This window comes from Balaenoptera physalus (assembly GCF_965194825.1).
Source record: "Balaenoptera physalus genome assembly, chromosome: 13".
Taxonomy (NCBI): domain Eukaryota; kingdom Metazoa; phylum Chordata; class Mammalia; order Artiodactyla; family Balaenopteridae; genus Balaenoptera; species Balaenoptera physalus.
In genome coordinates, this window is record NC_138892.1 from 38,694,543 (window position 1) to 38,708,395 (window position 13,853).

Below are 13,853 nucleotides of genomic sequence, written 5' to 3' on the forward strand. Positions count from 1 at the left end.
TTTTAGGTGTATCAATATATGCATGAAACGATAACTGTTAATGGCTGTCCCGAATTCCGTGCCAGGGCCACAGCAAAGGTAAGACTTGAGTAACTTTAAAAATATACTTAACCCCAGTGATCTAGTAATTGATTGTGCGCGTGTGTGTTTCAGGTATTCTCGTGTGTACACTGTAAGAGAATTTAGACATCAGTGGCAGCCCAGAGTCTAGAACCAGTACTACTTCCCAGGTAAAAATCCTAATGGAAAATTGAACGTTTCTGCTGCTTCTGTAGCTTAAGAAAGGAGAATGATTTCATTAAACTCACTGAATGTTCATTTGGCACAAGCAAATCTGCTGGTTCATTGTATGAAATACTTCTTGGTTTTCTGACACATTCCTCTGATCCAAAAGAACCTGTTCCCTATTCAACGCATGAAGATTTGTACAAGTCTAAAAGTTTTACTCAAGCTAGACATGACAAGAACTCACCTGATACCCACTGATGCAGGATTCTTCCATGTACTCAGCAGAGTAGCTGAATGAATATGATGTTGACCTAAAGGGAAGGTCTGTTACCTGTTTTGGTAGTGACCACATTTGCTCTTGAAAAACTCAAATCCAGAGATTGCGGAGACCTTCCGAATGAAAATGTTACAGCAGTAGGATCATGAAATTATCTGGAAAACAGACCATAGGAAATAATAGTTTTAAACTAAAATCACTAATGCAATTCTTACTTTACAAGTACAGAAATGTTATAATAAATACACATTTGCTTTTTAAAAGCTTTTCTCTTTCTAATATGTGTAAGAAATAAGAACTGCTGAAAATAATCAGAATTTTCCATTTAATTCTTTTGTGTTACATCACCTATTGTTTGGTTTCTCTCCTGATTTTTCAGTTTTCATTCCGTAGCTGAACACTATAGATTTGTGATTTTTTTGTTTTTTGATTTTTTTAACCCAGGCAAAAAGAGGGTATTATTATCATTACATCATGCTTTGCTTGTACTGAAGTGGAACACACACAGAAAAATGATCCCTACATGGTTTAATTAAGGGGAAAGTGAATTATGTAGTGTTTTACCATTCTCATTTCTTATTCATGTAGAACAGCAGGATAGCAGCATAATGTTGCAATAGCACAATATTTTCTGGTTGTTTCTGGGCTGTCTGCATTGCATCCATGTCAGCCATTAAAATCTATGCATGACAGCAAGGTTTGCATGAGCAAATGCATGGAGCTAAAAACAAGCCATTATTTCCATATCATTCACTATCTTTCACTAAATGCAGACAGTAGCATAATGCTAAATTGATGTGATAATGCTGTGTGTGGAAAAGAATGTACAGTCGTTGGGAATCAATATTTTCACAGTGTTGAGTAAATCACTTTATAGTAGGTATCTAAACAACTGTGGTTAAGGCAGTTTACCAGAGGTGGAAAATAAGAAGCAGGCAGAAGAATCTTTTCTTGACAGAAACTATTTAAATCTTCTCCATGGAGGGGAGGGGGGTGAAAACTAATGGTAAGTTGTTTCCTTCAACTTATTTTTAAAATTAATATATATGAATTTTAAAATAAAGTTATATCCATATTAAATGATATTTTGTACATCTAGGTATAAAACCATGGACTGCTCATTTTGCCTACGTTACTACAGTAGTTGAAATATTAATGTAAAATATAGGGGAGAAAAACCTGTGCCAGATAAGAGGACCTCTCATAATAATATGGAATATTGATATGAAGTAATTATAATCTGTTTGAATCTATTATTTTCTTTTAGCTTTTTTTTCTTTTAGGCATTTTCAATTAAAAAGAAAAAGAAACTAAATTTTCTAAGCCAGTGGTTTGGCAATAGCAAAATTCTAGATGTATTCACCAGTATATATACATATAAGTGCTCCTCAGTGTATTGAATAGATTTATGTGCAAACACCAAGTTAGACTGTGTGTCATACAAAGAAGTGTAAGCCACAATCTCGGCCCTTCAGGTGCCCATGGTCAACATATATACAGTATATACAGTAATTATAGTTTATGTACCATATGTAGGTATTATATGTACCAAAGCTATTTGGAGTCCAAGAATAGGAAGATTTGCATCTAACCAAGGTTAGTGGGAAAGATTTTTATGAGGAAGGGAAATTTTTATCATAATGGGTAAGGTCTAGAAAGGTGGAAATATCAATAGTTGGGCTGAGCTTTACCAAAGAAAGGAATTATAAAGGACATCTAAATGAAGAAAGCCCCCTCCCTTTCGTGTTCTTTCTTTCACAGGAGAATGCTATAAAATAGGAGGAGTTGCCTGATCTACACACTGCAAGTCATATGATTAGCCTTATTTCCCTCGTTTTTATCACCAAATGACCATCTTTTCTTTCAGGCAACAGTTGCAGCTTTTGCAGCTAGTGAAGGCCACTCCCACCCTCGGGTAGTCGAGCTGCCAAAAACAGATGAAGGCCTTGGTTTTAATGTGATGGGAGGAAAGGAGCAAAATTCCCCCATTTATATCTCTCGCATCATTCCTGGAGGGGTGGCCGAAAGACACGGAGGCCTCAAGCGAGGAGACCAGCTACTATCAGTGAATGGAGTGGTATGTTCATAACATAATCAGAGGTTTTTCTCTCTAAGCACATTCTTGTTTTTCCCCTGCTGTTACTAAAGTCAATGTTGAAATCCTAGAACAAATCTTAATTTTGTGTCCAAACAGCTTCCTCAGCATTGATGGATATTAAGCCTACAAAAGCAGTAATTTTATAGTTTTGATGTATCATTTTGTCTTATTCAGGGATGATAAGTAGGACCGAGTGGGAAAATCATCCCAAGATATTATCCCAACTAGTAGAATTTCCCCCATATAATACTATAATTGAATTAATATTTAAAAGAACATAATTTCAAGTCACTTTTATTCAGTTATTATAAGCAAATATACACATTTAAAAAATAAAGCTAAAACTTCTCACTCTATATATTTTTCATTTTCATTTTCATTAAAGAGGAAGAATAATTTTAATATGTGTAATAATAGCACACATGGAAAAGGCTAATGCACAGATAATTCTGTAAGCCGGGTATACAGCTATAGTATAACAAAAATATATCAGCCTCTTTCCTGGAGAAGTTTGATTATATTATCTATTCATCATATTTATTTTAGTTTTCACATAAAGTTAAAACTAAGAACATACATTTTTTTCATAACCTCATATTCTTTGGATGCCATCACCTCCACATGTAATAACGAGTTGTTAATGAAATGGCTTCATGTGAAATGAATAATTTTTCCCCATAACTTCTACTTAAATCAAAAATAATTAACCTAAAAGCATAAATTTCAGAAGTATAGATAGGAACATATCAAAGTTTACTTTTCTCTTCACCTAGGATCTGTCTTCTAAGAACTTAAGATTTTAAAGAATAAATTAGATTTGGGTTATTTGTGGCCGTATTGATTTCTGCTAAGGACATAATATCCAAAATAAATGAATTTGGAATGTGATATTTTGTTGGTAACTATGGAGTAAATTCTTCTATTTATATCTTGCATTTTTTTTTTTAGCCTGATTAGTAGTTTTATAGGACCCAAAATCATTCATTCAACTCCACTGATCTCTGATGTACATCAAAATCATCAGTCCATGAATATTTTATTTCCCTTAAGCACTCCAATTCTAAAATTACCATTTCATTTACTTTTTTCTATGCAACAACGCTTTGAGATGAGCTTTTTATTGACCTTTAGATAACTATGACTTTTTCAAAGCATGTTTCAACTGACAATTTCATAGTCGAGCTTTCTAGGAGAGGGCTCTAGAGCTAGGTCATGCAATTATGTCACAGAGTAATCTGTGCCTCAGTGTATGAAATTACAGTTTCTCTGAATATATTGGGTAGATCAAAAGAGAGTATAGATTTTAAAACATGAGAAGTACAAAAAAAGAACCAAAACTATATTAATAGTAAGTGTATATATATAAAGCAACAGTAAATATATATTAAATCAATTTAATATGAGTTGACTTTAAGCTATCTGTCAAAAGGGCTAAAGAGCCTTTGTTTAACCCATACATTTGCAGGGAACCCAGCTGCTGTCATTTCATAACCACTCATCCATTCCTTGCAATGACCATGTGACTTTATCTGGGAGTCTGCGGGAGGAATTAGAGCAATGGAATCAGACACAACAGGCTCTACCACTCAATATCCATATTTTTATGGATTAATATCCCCTAAACCTGAATTTCCTAATCTGAGTAAGGAGAGTAGTGACTAATTTGAAGGGCTCTGATGAAAATTAAAATGAGGCAAAATGTCTGTTGAGAGCTATCCTGTGATAATTTGGTTATACACACCTTTGATAGGTAAGTGTGGTTACTGCAGAATGTTGAAAAGGGTTAGCAGTCCCCCTATGATATTGCTATTGCCAGTTATAAGTTTTAAAGCAAATTCTGCTACACATATAGGCATATTTTAGCAAACATTTACTAGCAAATAGGCATTAATAGACTCATACCACCTCTTCCGTAAGTTTGATGACATCCTAGTTCTCTGCCCATTCAGATGTTCCAATCATTACCTTGAAGAAAAGGTTTACTTGAGGCAGATGAAACAACGTTCCAGAGCCAGGATTTTGATATCTTTATATTCAGCATCAAACAACCAGAAATTCTACTAGACTGACAGTTGGAAATAAGAAGCTTTAGTGTTCAACTTAGGCCACTGATCCTTTGGTACAGGCTGTGGGCCTCCTTAAGAGTTTTGTAACCTGGTCATTGCAAAGGTGGGGGACGTCTCCAAAATCTTTAGTATTCCACTTATATTTAAAACCTTTAATTTTGTCGATTAAGTTCCATTTATAATGCTAGTTAATAAGTCACTAATTGTGCCAGTGAGAATCCATTTCTGACGTATGTTGCTAATAAAACAAAGCATCAAGATGGGTATAACAAATGCTTTTGTAGTGACCAACCTCTAGAACGTTGCCTTGGTAACACCCTATATGTTTGCTGACCACCTAGACTGCTTTAAGCTTCTAAGTTGGAGTTTAAAACATTGTACATCTATATAATCAAACTATACATTATAAACTACCTATTTTAAAGTACTTAAAAGTAAGTTATATACATTTTAGCAGTACTAATATTTATCAGATATTCATCAAAAGGTAGTTTTCCTTCTGTAAATGAGAAATTTCATGACCCAGTGGGTTTCCAATAGTCACACAAAGTAGTTAATCCAAGGCAACAACCCTGGGCTCCTAACACTGAATCCACAAGTCTTTTCAGGATAAATAATTCCAGGCAGATAGCAGTATTTAATGAAAAAAAAAATTCTGTAATGGAAGGGCCAAAAAGAGAAAATGTTAGCAAATGATCAAATTTACACTTTAAAATAAAGTACCATTTGGGGAAATTAATATGGAAGATTTTCAGAACATGCCATTCTAAACTGAGAACAAATTTTGGAAGGAAGTGATTTGAAGGGCTGAAGCAAACCTTACTACTTCAGTACAAGTGCTCTGGGGAAAATTTCCTAGTGTCCTACTTGAAAAGTAAAGAAATTGTTGCATGGACCTTTAAACATCTGAAAAGACAGATGAAAAGATGTCTTAATTATGCATGTTTGTTTTTATGCCCTACCTGCTTTTAGAAAGGATAGATCATGATATCTGATAAAAAGTAAACTATGTTAATACAGAATTATTAACATGGCATGTTAGGTAATGAAGTGGGATAGAAAGGAAGAAAATCAATAAATAGAAATAAAGAAAAGATACAGCAGTAGAGCAAGTACTTTTTTTTCTCTTAGCCTCTTAGAAATCAATACAGAAGGAAACTCATACCAGCTCAGCTATCATTGGCAGGGATTTTTTTCTATCCCTGAGTTCCAGGAGAAATTTCCCATGGGATTTTTACAAATGAGGTATCGAATCACCTAACACAATTTTATAGAAAATGCGGAGGCTTTTTGCGCATGGCTACTCCTTAGGTCAGTCCTCAGTGAAAACTTAGAGCTGAATGCTCAATTAAAATTTAAGGGTGACAGGAGGTCACAATGCTACAGTTAGAATTTATAGCTTTCTAATGATCTCCTTTTCACCCTTTCATACCGAAGTGTTTCATCAGCAATTTTGAGAAGGACCTAAAGGGCTGTATATAAAGGTTACAGCCAACATGCAGCCAGCAGGGACAGTAAATACATTTAGTGATAGAGTCTGGATACAAAAAATATCAATAGAATGGTACAATAGGCCTAATTTAATAAGAACCTACATGAAGTCCTGCTCATTTGCCCAGAAAACTAGCTACCTATGTGCAGAATCAGGAAGGAATGGCTAAATAACAAAACCTGAAAAAAAAAAAAAAAAAAAAAAAGCCTGGGGGATTTCAATTGATTTCAAGAGAAAAATGAAGCAAGTTGAGGGGAAAAAAAGAAAAACACAAAAATATGTTAATGTAATCATAGAGGCCATTAATACAAATATCATGTACAGACAGAGGAGGAGACTGGTCCAGCTCTGAATAAGCTGTTCAGCTCACACCCCACTGTGCTTTGATCCTGGTTCCATCCTTGGAAAGAACAATGAGCTCATCCGGAGTCAAGCAGTCTTGTATGGGAAGAAGGACTTGCCTTGTTTAGGGTAGAGAAGAGACTCAGGGGAACGATGGCTGCCTTCACTTGTCCTCCATTGTGCGAGGCAGCAGATGGCAGAACCAAGAGCAGTGGATAAAAGCCACGGGGAAGGCAGATTACAGCTTATTATAAGAAAGGACCTTTAAATGCATAGGGAAAGACTGAATCATAAGTCAGTACGTGCCCATCACTTGAAGTTTTAATCAGAGATTAGAAGACTAACCAGCAAGAGTATTTCAAAATATGTGTACAGTGTAGAGGGCTGGAACAGCTGGTCCCAAGGTCCTTTCTAACTGTGTGACTGTGTTTTCAGATGGGATTTTGCTGAGACTCCTAAATACCCCTACACACACACACACACACACACACACACACACACACACACACACACACACACACACACACACACACACACACACACACACACACACACACACACACACACACACACACACCCTCCTTATACAGGTAAGTAGGCTCTACCTACTCTCTGTGTACCCTACTAATGAGACATTTTTTTCTTGAACAGAGCATTAGACATATACTACAATATAATGCTTTTTATTTATCTAGCACTTTACAGTTTATGAACAGTATTTACCTAAAATGCTCCCATTTGTTCCTCAAAAGTCTCATGAAATGGGTAGGGTCAGAGTTTGTTCTCTCTCTCTCTCTCTCACACACACACACACACATACACGCAGAAATGGATACACACACATGTGCACACACAGGCCCACACCAAATACACACACAAGAAGTGAATTTCAGCCTTCATTGTGATCATAACCGATGCTTACCAAATGTAATAACTGGTTACTTAAAAAGTAAATCCCAATGAAATCTGAATAAGCTCCATGGATTGAGCCTATGTCAGTGCCCTGGTTTTAATATTATACAGTTGTTTTAAAAGATGCTAATATTTAGGGAAGCTGGGTAAAGGGTGCACAGGACCTCCCTGCACATTTCTTTTCAACTTCCTGTGACTCAATAATTATTTCCTAATAATTTTTTAAAAGGGAGGAAGTCCCCAAGAATCAACCTGAAATATGATATCCTGGTGCTGATGGGAGAGAGGACAGATGGAGACAGGAAGGCACAGGGCAGAAAGATAAAATAAAAGCATAAGAACTTTAAAAATATGTCATAGTCAAAAGAGACCTTCATTAGCTCCTGAAATCCAGGCATTGTTTTTAGAGCATCATTGGTAGGGAAATTGCAGTTAAATTTGCCCAGCTCTGTAGTTAATCCTAAATAAAGCTGTTGATACAGTGTATGAACAGTGCTAATTGATTTTTAAGCATAACAGATGAATGAGTAAAACTTGAGGGACGGAACAGAATAAATTGTTTTCCTGGAATCTGGCTTTTCTCCCATTTTATAAATACCTATGCCAAGTTAAGGGTGAGTCCTCACAGCCCAAATTATTTATGCAGAAAGGCTGTCAGGTGTGGAATGAGGATGAAACATAAACTAGAACTGTCTAGATCTGAGCTCTCTGAACCTACAGCATCCCAGATGGGAAATCTGTATTAAATCTTACTTATCTATTATCTGAACAAAGAGAAAATATACATAAGAAGATATTTTTAATTACTATGAAATACACTATAAGATTTCTATGAAAATTTAAGCTCTACATTAAAAACACCTGCCCCATTGACAGCAGTAATTTCTGTTCATTGCCTTCAGTCTTAGAACAGCACCTATCTACATAGTCAAAGCTCCATATATATTTGTTTAACTCCAGGCACCATTGTAAGCATTTTACATATTGAATTTATTATTTCCTCGTAATGATCTTTTGTGGTAGGTGCTTTTATTGTCACTCTTATTTTACAAATGAGGAAACTGAGGAAGAGCGAGATCAAATGACTTGTCCAAGGTCGTACAGCTACTGAATGACAGAGATGGAGAGTCTAACCTGGGCAGTCTGGCCTTATTCATCCTAATTTAAGGGTAAATAAATATCTTAGCCCTTAAAAGGTAAGTATTTTCCTGTATGGTGTAGAAAAGATCACGTTTGTTTTTTCTGGTTTTTTTTTTTTTTTAACTTTTATGGGTTTGCATAAGCATTTTTGGTTGGGAGAGGGTCTGTTGTTTTTCTGTTTCTCATAAAAGGCTTTGACCTTTAAAAAGTTAAGAACCATTCCTGAAAAACAGTAGCATTTTGGAAAAGGAGGCATTTACTTGAATTCGAATGGCTCAGAATCCTGAGGGAGTGCAGAGAGTTTGGTATGAAAGTGTTTGATGGTTCCATCCCTGTCTAACCCATCACTCCACCTTGTGTCAGGCGCAGAAAGCACAGGGTCAGAGTGTGGCCTGAACAGCCAGTGACAGCCCTGACCCACATTCACCCTTGGGGGTCCACGCGGCTGATAGAGGGAAGCCGTGCAGGCATAAACAGGGGGAAGGCAAAGCAGAGCCTCAGCCTTTGGGTCCCTGTAGAGGCCTGGCATGAGCGTCCCTAAGTTCTAGGCTAGGAGGCCTCAAGTAAAGCTATTCTCAAATTCTCTTTGCCAAGGAATTGTTACCAGATTCTTTACCTTGCTGGGCAGCTGAGTGTGAGATTGTTTGGGTTATAATTAAATAGGAGCGCAAGCTGGAATTTCAGTTAAGTGCTGAAAATTTTTGTTCTCTGAATAATTTCATGTGACACTCCACTCACAGTTGTGAAGGCTCCAAGACAAGTATGATTATGTTGCCTTAACCTGGTCACTTTAGGAATGGCACAAACAAGGCAGCATAATCCGGTATATTTTGCAACATTGAACAGGTAGTGTTCTAGTCCCCTTCATTCTGAATTGGCTCATGATAGATCTTTTCACTTAAAAAGCAGAATAGAAGAATATTGTGCTATCCCAACTGAGCAGGTAACAATAGCTCACAGGCCAGAACTGCTACATTCCCGCCCTGCGATTTCAGCCTACAGGAATGGCCACCAGGTACATTAGCTCTCAGACGTTAATAGACCAGCTTGAGCTTTGAGCATACCCTGAGGTTGTGCTGATGAAATTGACCGAAAATGTATCAATGCCAGAATACACTCACATTTAGCAAGTATTAAAGTACAAGTCTCTATATGCTGGAAAGCATTCCCACCCATGGGGTCAGACTGACCTAAATCTCTATTTAGATTGCTAGTAATGGGTATTTGACTATTCAGTTCTCTTCTGGTACAGTCTTTTTTGTAGTTATTTTTACCATTTGTTGTTTGTGTTTTTCTCATTCTGTGCTATTTTAGCAATATTTTTCATTCATTCAACAATTATTTGTAAAGCACTTATTATGTGACAGCTGCTAAGCAGAGACCTGGGTATAAATGTGAACAAAAGAGAAAGGGTTATAACCTTCGTGGAACTTTCTGTCTGGTAAAGAGTAGAAAAATAGTGATGATGATGATAATAAACATACAGGCATACCTTGTTCATTGTGCTTTGCAGATAATTGAGTTTTTTACAAATTGAAGGTTTGTGGCAACCTTGCATTGTAAGATGATGGTTAGCATTTTTTAGCAATATTTTTAAATTAAGGTATACACATTGTTTTTTTAGACATAATTCTGTTGTACACTTCATAGATTACAGAGTAGTGTAAACATAATTTTATATGCACTAAGAAACCAAAAAGTACGTGTGACTTTTTTTTTTTAATTTTATTTATTTATTTATTTATTTTTGGCTGTGTTGGGTCTTCGTTTCTGTGCGAGGGCTTTCTCTAGTTGCGGCAAGCGGGGGCCACTCTTCATGGCGGTGCGCTGGCCTCTCACTGTCGCGGCCTCTCTTGTAGCGAAGCACAGGCTCCAGACGCGCAGGCTCAGTAGTTGTGGCTCACGGGCTTAGTTGCTCCGTGGCATGCGGGATCTTCCCGGACCAGGGCTCGAACCCATGTCCCCTGCATTGGCAGGCAGACTCTCAACCACTGCGCCGCCAGGGAAGCCCCCGTGTGACTCACTTTATTGTGATAGCTGCTTCATTGTGGTGGTCTGGAACCAAACCCTCAGTATCTCCAAGGTACGCCTGTATACATATCCACGTAGATGTAACTGGTGGTATAGCCATCACTTATCCCAGCATAAAGGAAATTCCCCCAGAGATTCAGTTCAGTCACACTGGTCAGAGTAATGAGATTTTTACTCCATGTGTGTATTAGTTTCTGTGGCTGCTGTAACAAATTACCGCGAACCTGACACCTTAAACAATAGAAGTTTATCCTCCCACATTTCTGGAGGCCAGAAGTCAGAAATCAGTTTGAATGACCCCAAACCAGGGTATTAGCAGGGCTGGACTCCCTCCAGAGGCTCTAGGGGAGAATTTGCTTCTTGCTTCTTTTTTTTTTTTTTTTTTTTTTTCACTTTTGCTACCTTTATTCAACATTGTATCAATATGCTTCTTGCTTCTTGCAGCTTCTGTGTTGAATCTCCCTCTACTTCTTTCTTACAAGGACACTTCTGATTGCATTTAGGGCATTTAGATAAGTCAAGGTAATCTCATCTCAAGATTCTTAAGTTGCTCATATCAGCAAGGACCCTTTTTCCATATAAGGCAACATTTACAGGTTCCAGTGAATAAGACCTGATGTCTTTGAAAACCATTATTCTAAATTCAGAGGGCTTACAAGTTTCCAGGGCTATGGAAAGGGATCACTTGTCCACAGACCATGAGCACACTGGTTTTCCACTCTCAGGACAGTATATGCTGAATATTTTCCACCTACTCCTGGTTCTGACAATGCAACTTTCTATTTCCCCTCCCACTTTGAATACTTTTCTCCTTTTACTTCTGCCTGTATAATCAGTGAAGCTTTTCATCCTTCTCTTCCTCCTGCCCACCGCCCCCCGGCTCCAATCTCTATCTAGTCTTTGGATAATGGGGGGAAAAAAATGCAACCCTCTCTTTCTGCCTTACTGTCAAAGTCTTTCAGCTATTTCTGAGTTTCTTTATTTGCTCTGTAGATGTAAGCTGAAGGAAGCAAAGGGGGAGGAGAAGTACACAAAAAACTCAAATTTATATCAATACTTCAGAATATAACACTGCCTCATAATGAAGTACTATAACAAGTGTTAAAGGGGAAAAAGGAGAAGAAAACAAGGTGCCATATAAAAGAATAAGAGGAGCTCCTTTTAATAGTGTTAGGGATAGCCTCTTTGAGGGGTGACATTTAAGCTGAGACTAAGGGCAAGGATGAGTCAGTCATCATCAGAAGAAAGAGCTTGTGTGAAGGTATCCAGGCAAGAAAGTCCATGACTTGTAGTGTAGGACTGTTACCTACCAGGGTTCTTGGCCTTCCTTAATCAATAGAAATTGATAAGAAACCAGACAAGAAATTCAGGCAAGGCTTTACTGGGGCCCCTGCTGCGGCAGGGGGGAGCAAAAATAAGTAACAGACTCCCTTGCTCGCTCCCCAAGGAGGGGTGAGCTCATTCCTATATGGGGTGAGAGTAGGGGTGTGTCCAGGGGTCTGGCCGGAGGGATGGCTTAGGTGCTTTGCCCACCCCTTTGGTGGTGCTGAGTACAGGGGGCATGCGCAGTACCCTGCCTTTTGCTCCCAACATCTTGTTTTTGCTCCTGGCTCTTCACAAGTAGCAGTGGGATTTGGTCCTTTTTTTATCTTGTTGTCCATAATTTGCCCCAACTGTGCATGCACGCAGTTATTTTTGGTCCCTTATAGTTTCTTTGTATTTTGTTGCTGGAGGAGACGTTTGTCCAGGTGCAAGCCCTGCAGCAAAGGGTCCCAGTCTCAGGTCCCAGCCTGTCTCAGGATTGGCTGAAAAAAGAGCAGAGAGACTGGGTCATGGAGAGTTGGACAAGATGAGCTGAAGAGTGGTGGGAGCCAGATAGGGCAGATTCCTATAGGTGCTACCAAAAAGGTTATATTTTATTTTAAGTGCAATAGGAATCTCGATGTTGTCCATCAATTCTGAAATCTGGTGTTATGCTAAGAATTTCTGATACCTACTATGGCTAGTCACTAAAAACTGAAGTGTCTTACACTTTTTCTGTTTTAGTATAGTATTATTATTTTTTCTATATTGAAATTTTCTTTCTAAACCCTTCAACCACTTGAATAAGATCTGGCATCTGATAACTTTAGAAGTAGTTTTCTGTCTTTTTATCGCTACTTTTAATGGAAATTAGAAAACTTTTACTTTATTGTCAATTGATATTTTCAACATTTCAAATAAGTCATTACATTTCAAGTTCTTATAGTTTCTGAGGAGTTTAAGGATAGTCTAAGCATAATATGACCATTTACAATTTGGGGGCTCTATTTCATCATCTGTAAAACAGAGATAATATCTTTCTCACATGGCTGATCTGAAGATTAAAATAAGAGAAAGTGTGTGAAAGTATCTGCCACTATGGCAGATATCTTTTAAAAACCCAATAGCTGGGACTTCCCTGGTGGCGCAGTAGTTAAGAATCCGCCTGCCAGTGCAGGGAACACGGTTCGAGCCCTGATCCAGGAAAATCCCACATGCCGCGGAGCAACTAAGCCCGTGTGCCACAACTATTGAGCCTGTGCTCTAGAGCCCACAGGCCACAACTACTGAGCCCATCTGCCACAACTACTGAAGCCCACGTGCCTAGAGCCCGTGCTCCGCAGCAAGAGAAGCCACTGCAATGAGAAGGCCGTGCACCGCAACCAAGAGTAGCCCCTGCTCGCCACAATTAGAGAAAGCCCGTGCACAGCAACAAAAACCCAACACAGCCAAAAATTAAAAATAAATAAAATAATTAACCCCAATAGCTGCTAACTATTAATTATTATTAACTGTTAATATAAATTTCTTTAAAGCAGGTAACAGTCGCCTTCCTATCTTACAATTTTCTTGCATGTAGATATAAACTTTCAGCTCAGACTAAGTCATTTCCTCTGCTCTGTTTATTTTCAAGAGACAATAAACGTCTCTCATTAAATATTCTAATTTAAGAGGCAGTTAGCTCCCACTCATGTGCTGTTGATTATTGGCAAGTCATTGGATTTTTGGGTGTCCTTACATCTGTAAAACTGATGTAACGACAGCGTCCTATCTACCTTTCCTAATGAAGGTAAAAGAGAGAATTGATAAATATAGCACTGGCAAAAATATGACTTTATCTTTCCACAAAAATACAGCATTATTGCTGTATATTATTATTAAACAGCCTTTTCATCAAACCCCCAGATGGATGTCTTCATAGTTCTTGTGGCAGCAAAGTCTTAATTTACAAAAGCAGAAAATGTA

General features: G+C 37.8%; 1 protein-coding gene across 6 annotated transcripts in view; it reads left to right on the top strand.

Annotated features, from left to right (window-relative positions):
- The window catches only part of LIN7A (lin-7 homolog A, crumbs cell polarity complex component), a 318,473-nt gene that overhangs the window by 171,121 nt on the left and 133,499 nt on the right, over positions 1-13,853 (top strand). For 5 of the 6 annotated variants that reach the window (XM_082419003.1, XM_082419004.1, XM_082419000.1 and 2 more), the window contains 2 exons: positions 7-78; positions 2,373-2,582. In XM_082419003.1, coding sequence (XP_082275129.1) covers positions 7-78; positions 2,373-2,582 — 282 coding nt within the window. Of the gene's footprint in view, positions 1-6; positions 79-153; positions 231-2,372; positions 2,583-13,853 lie in introns of those variants that run through there. The other variant, XM_082419005.1, reaches the window with a different exon arrangement.